Raw genomic sequence first — 12266 nt, 5'->3', positions numbered from 1 at the left:
TCAGGTGTTAACATTCCGATCAGAGGGCGTCAACATTCCGATCAGAGGGCGTCAACATTCCGATCAGAGGGCGTCAACATTCCGATCAGAGGGCGTCAACATTCCGATCAGAGGGCGTCAACATTCCGATCAGAGGGCGTTAACATTCCGATCAGAGGGCGTCAACATTCCGATCAGAGGGCGTTAACATTCCGATCAGAGGGCGTTACCATTCTGAACACACATCAAAAATAGTGCTGAGTAAGGTGGAAACACAAAAGCGCGTATGGGGCTACCGTGAAGCATTGTGGGTATCAGTAATTGTACAACTCTCCATCTGCAAAACAGCGAGCTCACAGGGGAACAAAACTCACAAGCTTTTCACAGTTCAAACCAGAAACTTTATTTTGAAGTCCAAAGCTGATCTGCACATTTTGCGCTTGTTTAAAAAACCTTATTAAAGTCATACCTTGTGCGGTCGGCACATGCGGTCTACCACAAAGGACAACGACTTAGCAAGAGATAAAACAGACATACTATATATAAAAAAATCCCCCAGGTTTAAAGGACATACCAGTACATCTCGTTTTGTGTCACTCCACACAAAGGTTGTCGTTGACATTTCAATCGCGGTAACCTAAATGGCTTTGAAAACTGGAGCGTTCCACTTTTTAAAATTGATGCTAGCCGACCTTAAATCGATCGCACACATGATTTAAGTCTGTCGTCTTAAAAACTTGGGGGGGAAAAAATCACTGTATATCTCAATGCCCTTAGAGAACGCCGCGGGGAACTGTTCTAACATGGATTTTCAGGGGACTCATGTGAGACTTCGTTCAAATTTTGACAAAGCCAAGAGCACACACAGACGGTAGAACTAGGAAGGGACTCCCGGAGAAGAAAGGGGGCAATGTTTCTCTCTAGCGGGAGGAGTTGGAGCTGGAGCGGGACCTGTGGCGCCGGCGGCCGGGGGAACGAGACCGAGACCTGCGACGTACCGGCGAGCGTCTCCGTGGTGAGCGAGACCTGAGAAAGGGAGGGAGATGAAATAAAAGAGTGAAAGACAAAAACAGAAACGTTATTTGAGATTTTCACACAACGAGCTTAAAAACGTGGATTATTTGATCAGAAAAACAGCTTGGGGAAAAAAAAGACATCTACTTGAAACTCTGCCCATGTGGTACACGGGTTCATCATCAACGGTCCTGAATTAAAAGCCTGAGTGCACCCAGGAAGGCGCAGATCCCCGCCAGGTGTATCTCCCCTTCTCCGGAGCTCGGACCTGGCGACAAACCACCCCTTTTGCCGCTGACTGGGAGAAGGGGAAGTACGGATGCACTATCGCCCCTTCTGCAGTGCTCGGACTTAAGTGAAAAACCAGCTGAGGGGGTAGCACTCGACTGTGGTAATAAACAGGTTCTTCAAAGGTTTTGGATCACCACAACCACGAGGTCCTGGATCATACAGTCATGACCAGGCTGCCAGGCCCAGTAAGACTAGCGGTGGCCAGATGAACCAGTGTTTTTCCTGCCTTTATAAGACTTTTAAGCAACACCCAAGTCGACCGAACAGGAAATGTGGGGAAAAAGTGTTTAATATGCAGCGCTCCAGCTAGAAAAAAACATCTACCTAATAAAAACGTTTTGCCTGTCAGTCTGTGGACGTGCAGCCTGCTCGGCAGACTGTGATGGCCGCACTCGCAACCACACATTTGTAGTTCATTTTGTCCTAATTTAGTTTATTTTAGGCACATCACATTTCATGTCACAAACAAATAAATGACATGACATATAGATTTGCTTTCATGCATCACACTTCTACTTTGTTTAGCCAGTTTGACAGTACATTGCTTCTATTTCCTAGCGCACACATTTAGTTAACTTTTGTACAGTCAACACTCTTGCTCGTCTTTAGTTTTAAGTTGTTCTAATTTTTGTTTTTCGAGTTTAATTTTTTTTTTGGAGTTTTACTAAATAAAGTTTTTTGAGTTACAAGTTAGTTGGCGGCACGGTGGTGCAGCAGTTAGCGCAGTCGCCTCACAGCAAGAAGGTCCTGGGTTCGAGCCCCGGGGTAGGCCGACCTTGAGGGTCGTCCCGAGTCGGCCTCCGTGTGGAGTTTACATGTTCTCCCCGTGTCTGCGTGGGTTTCCTCCAGGTGCTCCGGTTTCCTCCCATAGTCCAAAGACATGTAGGTCAGGTGACTCGGCCGTACTAAACTGCCCCTAGGTGTGAATGTGTGTGGGCCCTGTAATGAACTGGCGGCCTGTCCAGGGTGTCTCTCCGCCTGCTGGGATAGGCTCCAGCATCCCACGACCCCAGCTGGGATAAGCGGCTTGGATAATGGATGGAGTTACCAGTGCTGGGGTATCGCTGCTGGTTGCCACTGCTGGAGGACATCTTGCCAGGCCTCAGCAGAAGAAGCGCCCCACAGAGCACAGCTGTTAAATCCAGGGTGGCCAGTCGGGCTCTACCAACTACCTGCCATGTCACGGGGGGGGGGGGGGGGGGGGGGGGGGGGGGGGGGGTCTGAATTTAGATATTTTGTTTGTTTCTTTAGAATATGTTAGGTTTTTAAATGGGTTAACTTTTTGAAGATTTTTCCTTTTTTTGTTGTTATTTGTGGTTTAGTTGGTAGACTGTTGTTTGTGTGTTGTGTGTTACCCCTTTTGTTTCAAAATGGTCTGACCAGCCAGTATATATGTTCCCCATTGTGTTCAGCTTGTTAGGTCAGTTTGGTATGTTCAGTTTCTTTATTTGGTGTAATATGAGTTAAGTTCGGTTTAGTTGACCTCTTTTACGGGCCCAGAGCTCTTTGTGATTGGTGGGGAATTGTTCTCGGGTAAATAAAAACCCCTTTTTTGAAAAAAAAAAAAAACACTACCCGTGATTCCTCTTGCCTACCAGCCTGGTCCCTTAAGGCTGTGACACACCAGGCCGACGGTCGGCCATCGGCCAATGTTGGGCCGTCGGTGAGCATCTGTGGCTCTAGTTTTTGCGGTGTGTCCCGCACCGTTGACACTAGTTGGACCCCTGCTGGCAGCTTTTCGGCCGATTCAGCATGTTGAATTGGCGGCGGAGCCCGTCGGTGAGAGAGATCAATCCGATTGGCTGTTCAGCTTAGCGAATTGGTGCACACGAAGCGAAACGGACGTTACGAAAGCAAGCAAACGACGAGGTCAAGAGACCACACACAGAAGGCTCTTCTCATTTTTCGTCTCCTCCTCACCTGAACATTTCAGGGAGCTAATATTATCACAACAACATGGCAGTCTGGAATGAAGAAACTGAAGACCAGCTGATCAGCATGGTTCAGGAGAGGCCAGCTCGGCACAACGTTACAGAAAAAAGCCCCTCGAGCCTGTCGCTGTAGTATCCATGATTCCGCCCATTTAGAGCGATTTCTCCTTATTTTTCGCCTCCGCCTCGTCTTCTTCCACAACCAAAAGACAGAGGGCTGACGACACCAGCACCATGTGCAACTTTTCATCAGATGTATTCTGGATTAGAAGCAGCTACACTACCGTTCAAAAGTTTGGGATCACCCAAACAATTTTGTGTTTTCCATGAAAAGTCACACTTATTCACCACCATATGTTGTGAAATGAATAGAAAATAGAGTCAAGACATTGACAAGGTTAGAAATAATGATTTGTATTTGAAATAAGATTTTTTTTACATCAAACTTTGCTTTCGTCAAAGAATCCTCCATTTGCAGCAATTACAGCATTGCAGACCTTTGGCATTCTAGCTGTTAATTTGTTGAGGTAATCTGGAGAAATTGCACCCCACGCTTCCAGAAGCAGCTCCCACAAGTTGGATTGGTTGGATGGGCACTTCTTTGAGCAGATTGAGTTTCTGGAGCATCACATTTGTGGGGTCAATTAAACGCTCAAAATGGCCAGAAAAAGAGAACTTTCATCTGAAACTCGACAGTCTATTCTTGTTCTTAGAAATGAAGGCTATTCCATGCGAGAAATTGCTAAGAAATTGAAGATTTCCTACACCGGTGTGTACTACTCCCTTCAGAGGACAGCACAAACAGGCTCTAACCAGAGTAGAAAAAGAAGTGGGAGGCCGCGTTGCACAACTGAGCAAGAAGATAAGTACATTAGAGTCTCTAGTTTGAGAAACAGACGCCTCACAGGTCCCCAACTGGCATCTTCATCAAATAGTACCTGTTAGAGCCTGTTTGTGCTGTCCTCTGAAGGGAGTAGTACACACCGGTGTAGGAAATCTTCAATTTCTTAGCAATTTCTCGCATGGAATAGCCTTCATTTCTAAGAACAAGAATAGACTGTCGAGTTTCAGATGAAAGTTCTCTTTTTCTGGCCATTTTGAGCGTTTAATTGACCCCACAAATGTGATGCTCCAGAAACTCAATCTGCTCAAAGAAGTGCCCATCCAACCAATCCAACTTGTGGGAGCTGATTCTGGAAGCGTGGGGTGCAATTTCTCCAGATTACCTCAACAAATTAACAGCTAGAATGCCAAAGGTCTGCAATGCTGTAATTGCTGCAAATGGAGGATTCTTTGACGAAAGCAAAGTTTGATGTAAAAAAAATCTTATTTCAAATACAAATCATTATTTCTAACCTTGTCAATGTCTTGACTCTATTTTCTATTCATTTCACAACATATGGTGGTGAATAAGTGTGACTTTTCATGGAAAACACAAAATTGTTTGGGTGATCCCAAACTTTTGAACGGTAGTGTATGTTACGACACCGTCTGTACTGAGCAAACGTTTGAGTGAAAATGGTAAGCAAACGCTGCTTTGTTTAGTTTGTATATCTGCAGTCCTGGGTCTTCCAGTTTCAAATTCGGAACGACGAATACAGACTACCGCCACCTGCTGGTCTGGAGAGTTGTTTTCTCTCACGCAGGCGCAGAATGCACATGCTAGTTGGCCGTTGGCTGTAGTCTTTGCGGTGTGTTCAAGCAGTCGATGTGAGGCGATGCAACAGTCGGCCTTCATCGCCGCTAGTTCTCTGATGTCGGTTTGGTGTGTCTGGGCCCTTACACAGACCCTCGCACAAATGTGGCCAAGTGTTATATGAACTTGCACTTTCCAAAAAGAAAAGGTTTGCTATGCGACCATTTTGGTCTGACCCTGACTCTGTCTCTATTTTAATAATATAATAAAGCTGGGTAAATTGTTTACACTCGCGCATGCGTGACTCTCATCTATGGTTGACTCAGATCGGGCCGTGACAAGAACATGCAACACTTCCTGTTTTGACTGCAACCTAGAGGAAGATTTTCCTTTGTAACTTTTGCATTTTTTTGGATTAGGAAAATTCTTTTAATAACTTTTGATCATGTGGCTGCCCGATCCGAGTCAACCGTAGATGTGGTTGACTCAACCATTTAAACAGTTTAGCCAGCTTTATTATGAAAAGAAAGACAGATTATTTTTGGCTCATCCAGTGTTGCTCCAGTTCTACTGTGCTGGCATCAGCAGTGAACGATTTGCTGACTCTTGAAATTTGAGAGACTTCTCGTAGACTCATACCCAAACATAATGTTTTGACATTGTCGCTGCCTGATCTAAGTCAACTGTGCGCATGCGCAACTCGGCCAGCGACAGTGAGCAGTATTGGTCGAGCGAACTAGAGAGTGAACGAAGAGAGGGCGGGGCGGTAACGACAACTAACGTTTTTCATAGGTTTTGAATAACTGCAACGACGAGATGTTCACCATACAGTCATAACTGTGCACAAAAAAACATTAGGATGATAGGCCCAGTAGTATGCGAGATTAGCTGCAGACAGATACACAAACCCATACACAGACAGACAGACACAGACAGACACGTTTTCACATTCTGTCTCTTTTTTTCCAGATTTCTTCAGGTATTCCAGTGCAATTTGGTTTTTAGAAACTAACACTGCCCTACATGGCACGCATGAGCACTACATGTCAGTATGGAGGGAAACAGCTAATTGCAGGTCAGTGTTAATGTACCGCACACTGATAACCTTAAATCTAGCATCACACAGGGTGACTCAATGCACCACTTACCTTCTCCTCATGCGCGGCGGGGTGCGTCGCCACATCGGTGGTGGCGGGGGCATTCTGCGGGGAGGGGTGAGCCTGCGGGGGGCAGGGCGAATCCTGGGAGCAAGCACAGCAGTGGCTGTGATCTCCTGTCCATCAATCTGACCTGGAGGAAGAAACCAAGATGACGGGCCATGTAAGGTGTCAAACAGATGCTCCTTGTTACGTGCTCGTGCCCTCACAACTGTATTTGTCTTAACAATCAACAGCCAAAATGAAACAGAGACAATTTAAGTTCACCCATTTTTAAAATTACCCACACTACTGACTTGGCTTTAATTGGCTACAGTTGCTCTCAGGTCTTAGAATGTGCCATTGGTCCCCACACAATGTAACGCTTAGAACCTCTGCAGACTTTGGATGGCAAATATCAAACATGTTCGATATCGTCTCCATTAGGTTGACTGAAATTGAATCTGCCAACTTGGTCGCAACCACGCCACAGATCAGGATTTATCTTCCGTTAGATGGGATGGTGTTTGATGGGATCCACTCAATAATCCTGTAATGTGTAGCGAGCCCGTTCTTATAAAGGTATACTTATTTTTTAAGAAAAGGCTTTTTGGATCCAGGACAAGTTGAGAATATTTCTATGACGGCCATGATGCCCCGCAGAAGATTCTTTACTGTTTCACAGCTTCAAAAAATGCCTCTCCTACTTCTACTATATCACTTCTCCATCCATGTAATCACATATTTATCTCTTCAGTCTCTCATTTTTGCATCCGCCCACCTCCATCCATGTGTTTGAGGGCCTTCTCTGCCTCCTCCGGAGTCTCAAACTCCACATAGGCGTAGCCCTTAGACAGGTGTGGGTGGAGGCGATTCATGGGCATGTCAATCATCTTGATCTTGCCATAGGTGGAAAAGATCTCCTGGATGTGTTCCTAGAAGAAAATGAGAGAATGTGTGAAAACCATCACTGTACGCATCTACATCCACACCGTTCAGTGAACACTCGTGTCCAGTGGCCCGTACAATGAAAGTAAAAAAAGTTCATGATGGAGTTACAAGTGGTTACTTGTAGTTACACAAGTTGGCAGGAGAGGGAGATATGAGTTGCGTGTGAGTGTGTGTGTGTGAGAAGCACAAAGAGGAAAATGCGCTAGTGTTTAAATATTCTGTTTTGTTTTCCCTCATTTAAAACTGTGGCAGTCCTGTAATCAGTCTGAAAACTCTATGATTCCTTTAGTGGAGCGTTCACCGTCTGTTGTGATGGTGGACGGAGTCAGTATAGCAAATCACCTTGACGACATTTCTGGTCAGGCGGCCCAGGCAGACCTTGGTGGGTTTCGGGGTGGGGCTCCTACGGCGCCTGTCCTTGTCATCCTTCTTCACCGACTTGGACCTGCAGGCACATTTGACAAACATTTAGATCTCGAGATCAGAAACTTTACAAGCAACTGATAAATGGGAATGTAAACGTTAAAGCCATAGTTGCCCCGACAATAAATGCATCAAATGATTTCTGAGCCTGAGATGAGGAATTTATATATCAGTCGTGGGAAGAGGTAGAAAAGATTTCAGATGGCAACAGAGTAAATAGAGGAGGAACACCAACGAAACTCCAATGTGATTCAGGGGAGTGAGCTCTTACTCTATGATTAGAGATGTGCTACTCTGTACACATCCCAGTGATCTTGAATTATTTATTTAGCTAGGACAATAGAGAGTGACAGAAGACAGTGGTTAGGATAAAACACAGGTTCTCGGTGAGAGTAGAGCCGTGGACATCGTCTTTAGGTTTGAGAACATTTGGTAAACGTGCTCTCTGGCAAAATCAACAGGATGCCCTAGTGAATTTTGCAACAACAATCATAACATAATAATATCCTCTGCAGCCTAGAACAACACAGGAGGCAACACCGTAGTTAGTTTCTTTTTCAGAGTTAAAATTCATGTGCGCACTAAATACTGGTCTTTCATCACTTGTTTTCTTCCTGTTCGTCTACGTACTTGGAGCGTGAGCGCCGTCTGTTGTCATGGCGCCGACGGCTGGGGCTCGGGGAAGAGGAGGAGGAGGAAGAGGAGCGGGAGCTGGAGGAGCCTGAGCGGCTGGAGCCAGAGGAGCTGGAGCCACTGGACGACCCAGAACTGGACCCTGAGCTGCTGCTGGAACTGGAGCTGGACCTGAGAACAACGTTTAAAACAAATAACTTTTAACAAACTTAAACTTGTTTGAGAGCCAAGTAGGTTTGAACATATTAGACACTGTCTTGGTGGAATATTCAACCTAAAGGCACAACAATTTAAAGTAAAAGAAGAAGAAAATCTAAAATGACTCATGAAAAAGTGTATATGAAAGAAGGTTGAATCAGTTCATCTGGATACGTTTATTCACAGATACATTTCATCAGTCAAATGTTAAGGGTGTGCTCCTGAAACTGTGTCTTCAGTCCATGTACTTCGTATACAGGGGGCCGTACTAGCGGCAGAGGCATGGGTGTGCTATGGTTTCCCCAGTCTCAACTGTAGTGGCCAACTTGTATATGGAGGAAGTGGAAGGGCTCTGATGTCCTATCCAGGGACACCACCTAGCCATTGGTTCAGATTTGTGGACGACGCCTGGGTTAAAATGAAATCTCGGGACGTAGCACATTTCAACGACCACATTAACTCTCAACAACCACATCAAGTTCACCAGGGAAGATGTTACAAATGACAGGTTAGCCTTCTTAGACTGTGAAATTGCAATTGGTGATGGGGGACATTTGATTGTTGATGTTTACTGTAAACCAACACATACTGATCAGTACTTAAGGTTTGACTCTCATCATCCACTGGAGCACAAACTAGGAGTCATCAGGACGCTGTATCACCGAGCTGACAACGTCCCCACCGACACAGCAGCCGGGGAAGGGGAGAAATCCCACATTAAACAAGCCTTGGTTAAGCGTAGTTATCCTAACTGGGCGCTTGTCAAAGCCAGGAAGACGCCCAAACAGTGCACCAGCCGATCAAAGAGAGAAGAACAACAGCTGCCTAAGCCTAAACCAGTGGTGATTCTGTATGTGGTGGGAGTGTCGGAAAAGCTGAGACGTGTATTTTCCAAACACCGCGTCTCAGTTGCTTTCAAACCCCAAAACACTCTGCACCAGAAGTTGGTCCACCCCAAGGATCGAGTCCCCTGGCACAAACAGAGCAATCTAGTGTATGCCGTTAAGTGCCAGGATAACTGCCTTGACTTGTACATTGGGGAAACTAAACACACTGGCCAAGAGGATGGCACAACACAGAAGAGCTACCTCGGCAGGCCAGGATGCCACAGTCTACACCATCTACAGGCCAGTGGCCACTCTTTCAAGGATGAGGATGTGCACATCCTTGATAAGAGGGAACGTTGGTTTGAACGGGGAGTCAAAGAGGCCATCTATGTGAACAGGGAATGACCATCCATGAACCGAGGGGGGGCTAAGAGTACATCTGTCACCATTTTACAATGATGTGATTGCAAACTTTCCCAAATCCTTTGTGAATAGTACACATGGCCACCGAAACTCTAGTTAATGGTCATCTCATCTCATCTCATCTTCATCCGCTTTTCCGGGGTCGGGCGCGGTTGCAGCAAGCTAAGTAGGGCACTCCAGACGTCCTTCTCCCCAGGAACGCCCTCCAGCTCCTCCTGGGGGATCCCAAGGCGTTCCCAGGCCAGATTGGACATGTAGTCCCTCCAGCGCGTTCTGGGTCTACCCCGGGGTCTCCTCCCAGTTGGACGTGCCCGGTAAACCTCCAAAGGAAGGCGCCCAGGAGGCATCCTAATCAGATGCCCGAACCACCTCAACTGGCTCCTTTCGATGCGAAGGAGCAGTTAATGGTCACACCCATATTTGCATATGAAACTGGTCGCTGGTTTTGGTAACTGTATTGTTTATAAGTATTGTTTATAAGTTTATATGTATTGCTAACTGTATTGTTTATAAGGGTGGGGATACCTGCAGTCAGTTTAGAGTAAAGAGGTCACTTAGTTGAGTGATGAAACGTATCTGTCAATAAACGCTATAGCCAGATGAACTGATTCAACCTTCCTTGATTTTCTTTCCTGGATTATTGAGCATGCATCAAGACATAAAAAGCTTTGATTATCACAATATCTTAATATCCTTTCTAAGTTGGTAAAGAATTAGGGATTGATAGATATTTTGCTGTACACTACACACAAAAGAAATATTGTTTACAAAGCAGTAATATCTGCATACATCATACTCCTCTATACAGTATTGACATGTTTAGTATTGCTTGTGTGGGGAACATTTTGAACAGACTGAGCATAAGTAATACCATGATTATTATCCCAAACCTCCACATAAAGACCAAATGGATGACAAACCTGCTGCTCCCACTGGAAGCGCTGCGCCGCTTGCGGTTCTTATCTCTGCCCCTGTCTTTCTCAGCACCGTCCTTCATGGCCCCCGTTTTATCCTTCCCTCGCTCTTTAGTCTTGTCATCCTCCTTCCTCTTGGTTGGAGAAGGTGCCCTGTTGAAAAGACAAGAGGAACCAGACAAACTCAGGCTATTATTAAGAACTCGCATGGAAAGGATCAATTAAAGTAATAAGCCATAAAAACATGGAAAGTACTTAAAAAGAACCATCAATGAAATAACAAAACTGATTTGCAAATTAAATATCAATAGATGTAGGCAAAACTAATGCCCTACAACTGCTACATGTTCAGTGAAATACTTTTAATGCAATATGTGTTAGTTTATGAACAATTTCCAACGATCAAACCTGGGATTATGCAATCGAGCCATTTTTTTTGCTGAAATTAAAAAACACTGGTTTGTAGCAAGTTTCGAAGTTGTAATTTTACTTTTTTGTCTCTTCATCGGCTTGACATGAATATAATGACATGTATACAATGCGAAAAAAGAGAATGACTGATTATAGCTGCAGAAAAATGTACCAGTTTATAATGCGAAGCACCTTCACGCGTCAGCAATTCTCAAAAGTGAAGCAAAGGTACTCAGTTGTGTAACTACACCTCTCTCTGCAAGCTATATAAACCAAGAGGGTTTAGAAAGACGAGCGACCAAGTTAAATCAGGTTTAACGAGCTAGAATTCAACAAAATCAATATAAAGTAGTCATTTTAAATGAACGCTTTATATTGTTTTAAACCACAGTCGTTGGTTTGTACCTTGTTTGTTTTTCCCCATGGCTTGTGGGCCTGCACGTTCACTGAATGTGTAACTACACCTCTGCAAGCTATATAAACCAAGAGGGTTTAGAAAAACGAGCAACCAAGTTAAATCAGGTTTAACGAGCTGGAATTCTACAAAATCAATATAAAGTAGTCATTTTAAATGAACGCTTTATATTGTTTTAAACCACAATCGTTGGTTTGTACCTTGTTTGTTTTTTCACATGTGGGCCTGCACGTTCACTGAATGTTATATTGGCATGTAAGGTGCAATGCATAATTTATTGATTTATTGACTTATTCTTCTAACTTTTGTGAATTTTTATCCTTCGCCTGGCCCTCGTGTGAGTCTGCATGCACGGCCAGACGAGGGTGACAGCATGCGTCTGTCGCCCATGCACTGATCTGTCTATTGTGTGTGACACACTGACGACTGCCGCTGGTCTGGGAGTTTGTGTACGGTCTGGGTGGACCGTGGAACTGAATTGCCCTTCTGGGATAAATAAAAGTTGTCTGGATCGGAAAATTGATAATCCCACGACTAATCACCTGGCCACGGGCATATTTACGACGCAATCGGTGGGCTCAGACGAAGCAATTCTTCATCGTACCAATATCTTGCTGGCTGAATCAAGCTAGCTAACACCCGCTAGCTTCGCTAACCATTCATAACAGCTAGCGCTAACAAGGTCGCCTCGTTCTGGGTGACTCGAACTTGAAAAACCCCGCATAGGTCGACGTGTGAGCAGCCAAACCGTCGTAAATAAAACATGTTATTGTTAATATCCGGGTACACGCTAAACGTTAACTTACATTTTTTTTCCCTCTCGTACGCGCTGGCGGTCGCAGATTGAGGACGTACTGCAGGATGATGACGCGCCGCTGCCGCTAATGATGGACGTAGACCCAAAGCCAATCAAAGACCGCGTCGGGGGCGGGAGCCGCTGTGTACGCAGCGGGCATACGTCACATCGAGCGGAAGACCGTTTAAGGTGGCGTCCGCCTGAGTCCGCCCGCCATTAGATACGAGAGGCGCCCTTTAAGGAGGAACCATATATCAGACATGTGCTCACATTTGAATGCCCATAATT

At 45.2% G+C, this 12266-nt stretch overlaps 1 protein-coding gene across 1 annotated transcript; it reads right to left on the bottom strand.

The window, feature by feature from the left end:
- Positions 1–367: 367 nt before the first annotated feature.
- On the bottom strand, positions 368–12051 carry LOC130127691 (RNA-binding protein with serine-rich domain 1-like). The gene is made up of 7 exons (XM_056297405.1): positions 11989–12051; positions 10363–10509; positions 7992–8165; positions 7281–7383; positions 6769–6922; positions 6000–6141; positions 368–1005 (listed from the first exon to the last, which is right to left on the bottom strand). Coding segments are annotated over exons 1-7 (828 nt in total). The 5' UTR covers positions 11991–12051; the 3' UTR covers positions 368–899.
- Between the last annotated feature and the right edge of the window lie 215 nt (positions 12052–12266).

The sequence above is a fragment of the Lampris incognitus genome, chromosome 17 (genome assembly GCF_029633865.1).
Source record: "Lampris incognitus isolate fLamInc1 chromosome 17, fLamInc1.hap2, whole genome shotgun sequence".
Lineage (NCBI taxonomy): Eukaryota > Metazoa > Chordata > Actinopteri > Lampriformes > Lampridae > Lampris > Lampris incognitus.
This window is presented reverse-complemented; position numbering and strand designations above follow the sequence as displayed.

Coding starts and splice junctions, on each gene's coding strand:
- LOC130127691 (XM_056297405.1), bottom strand. Junction 8,166..10,362: donor GCTTCCAGTGGGAGCAGCAG/GTTTGTCATCCA, acceptor CGTTGTTCTCAG/GTCCAGCTCCAGTTCCAGCA. Junction 1,006..5,999: donor CCGCCGCGCATGAGGAGAAG/GTAAGTGGTGCA, acceptor TCCCTTTCTCAG/GTCTCGCTCACCACGGAGAC.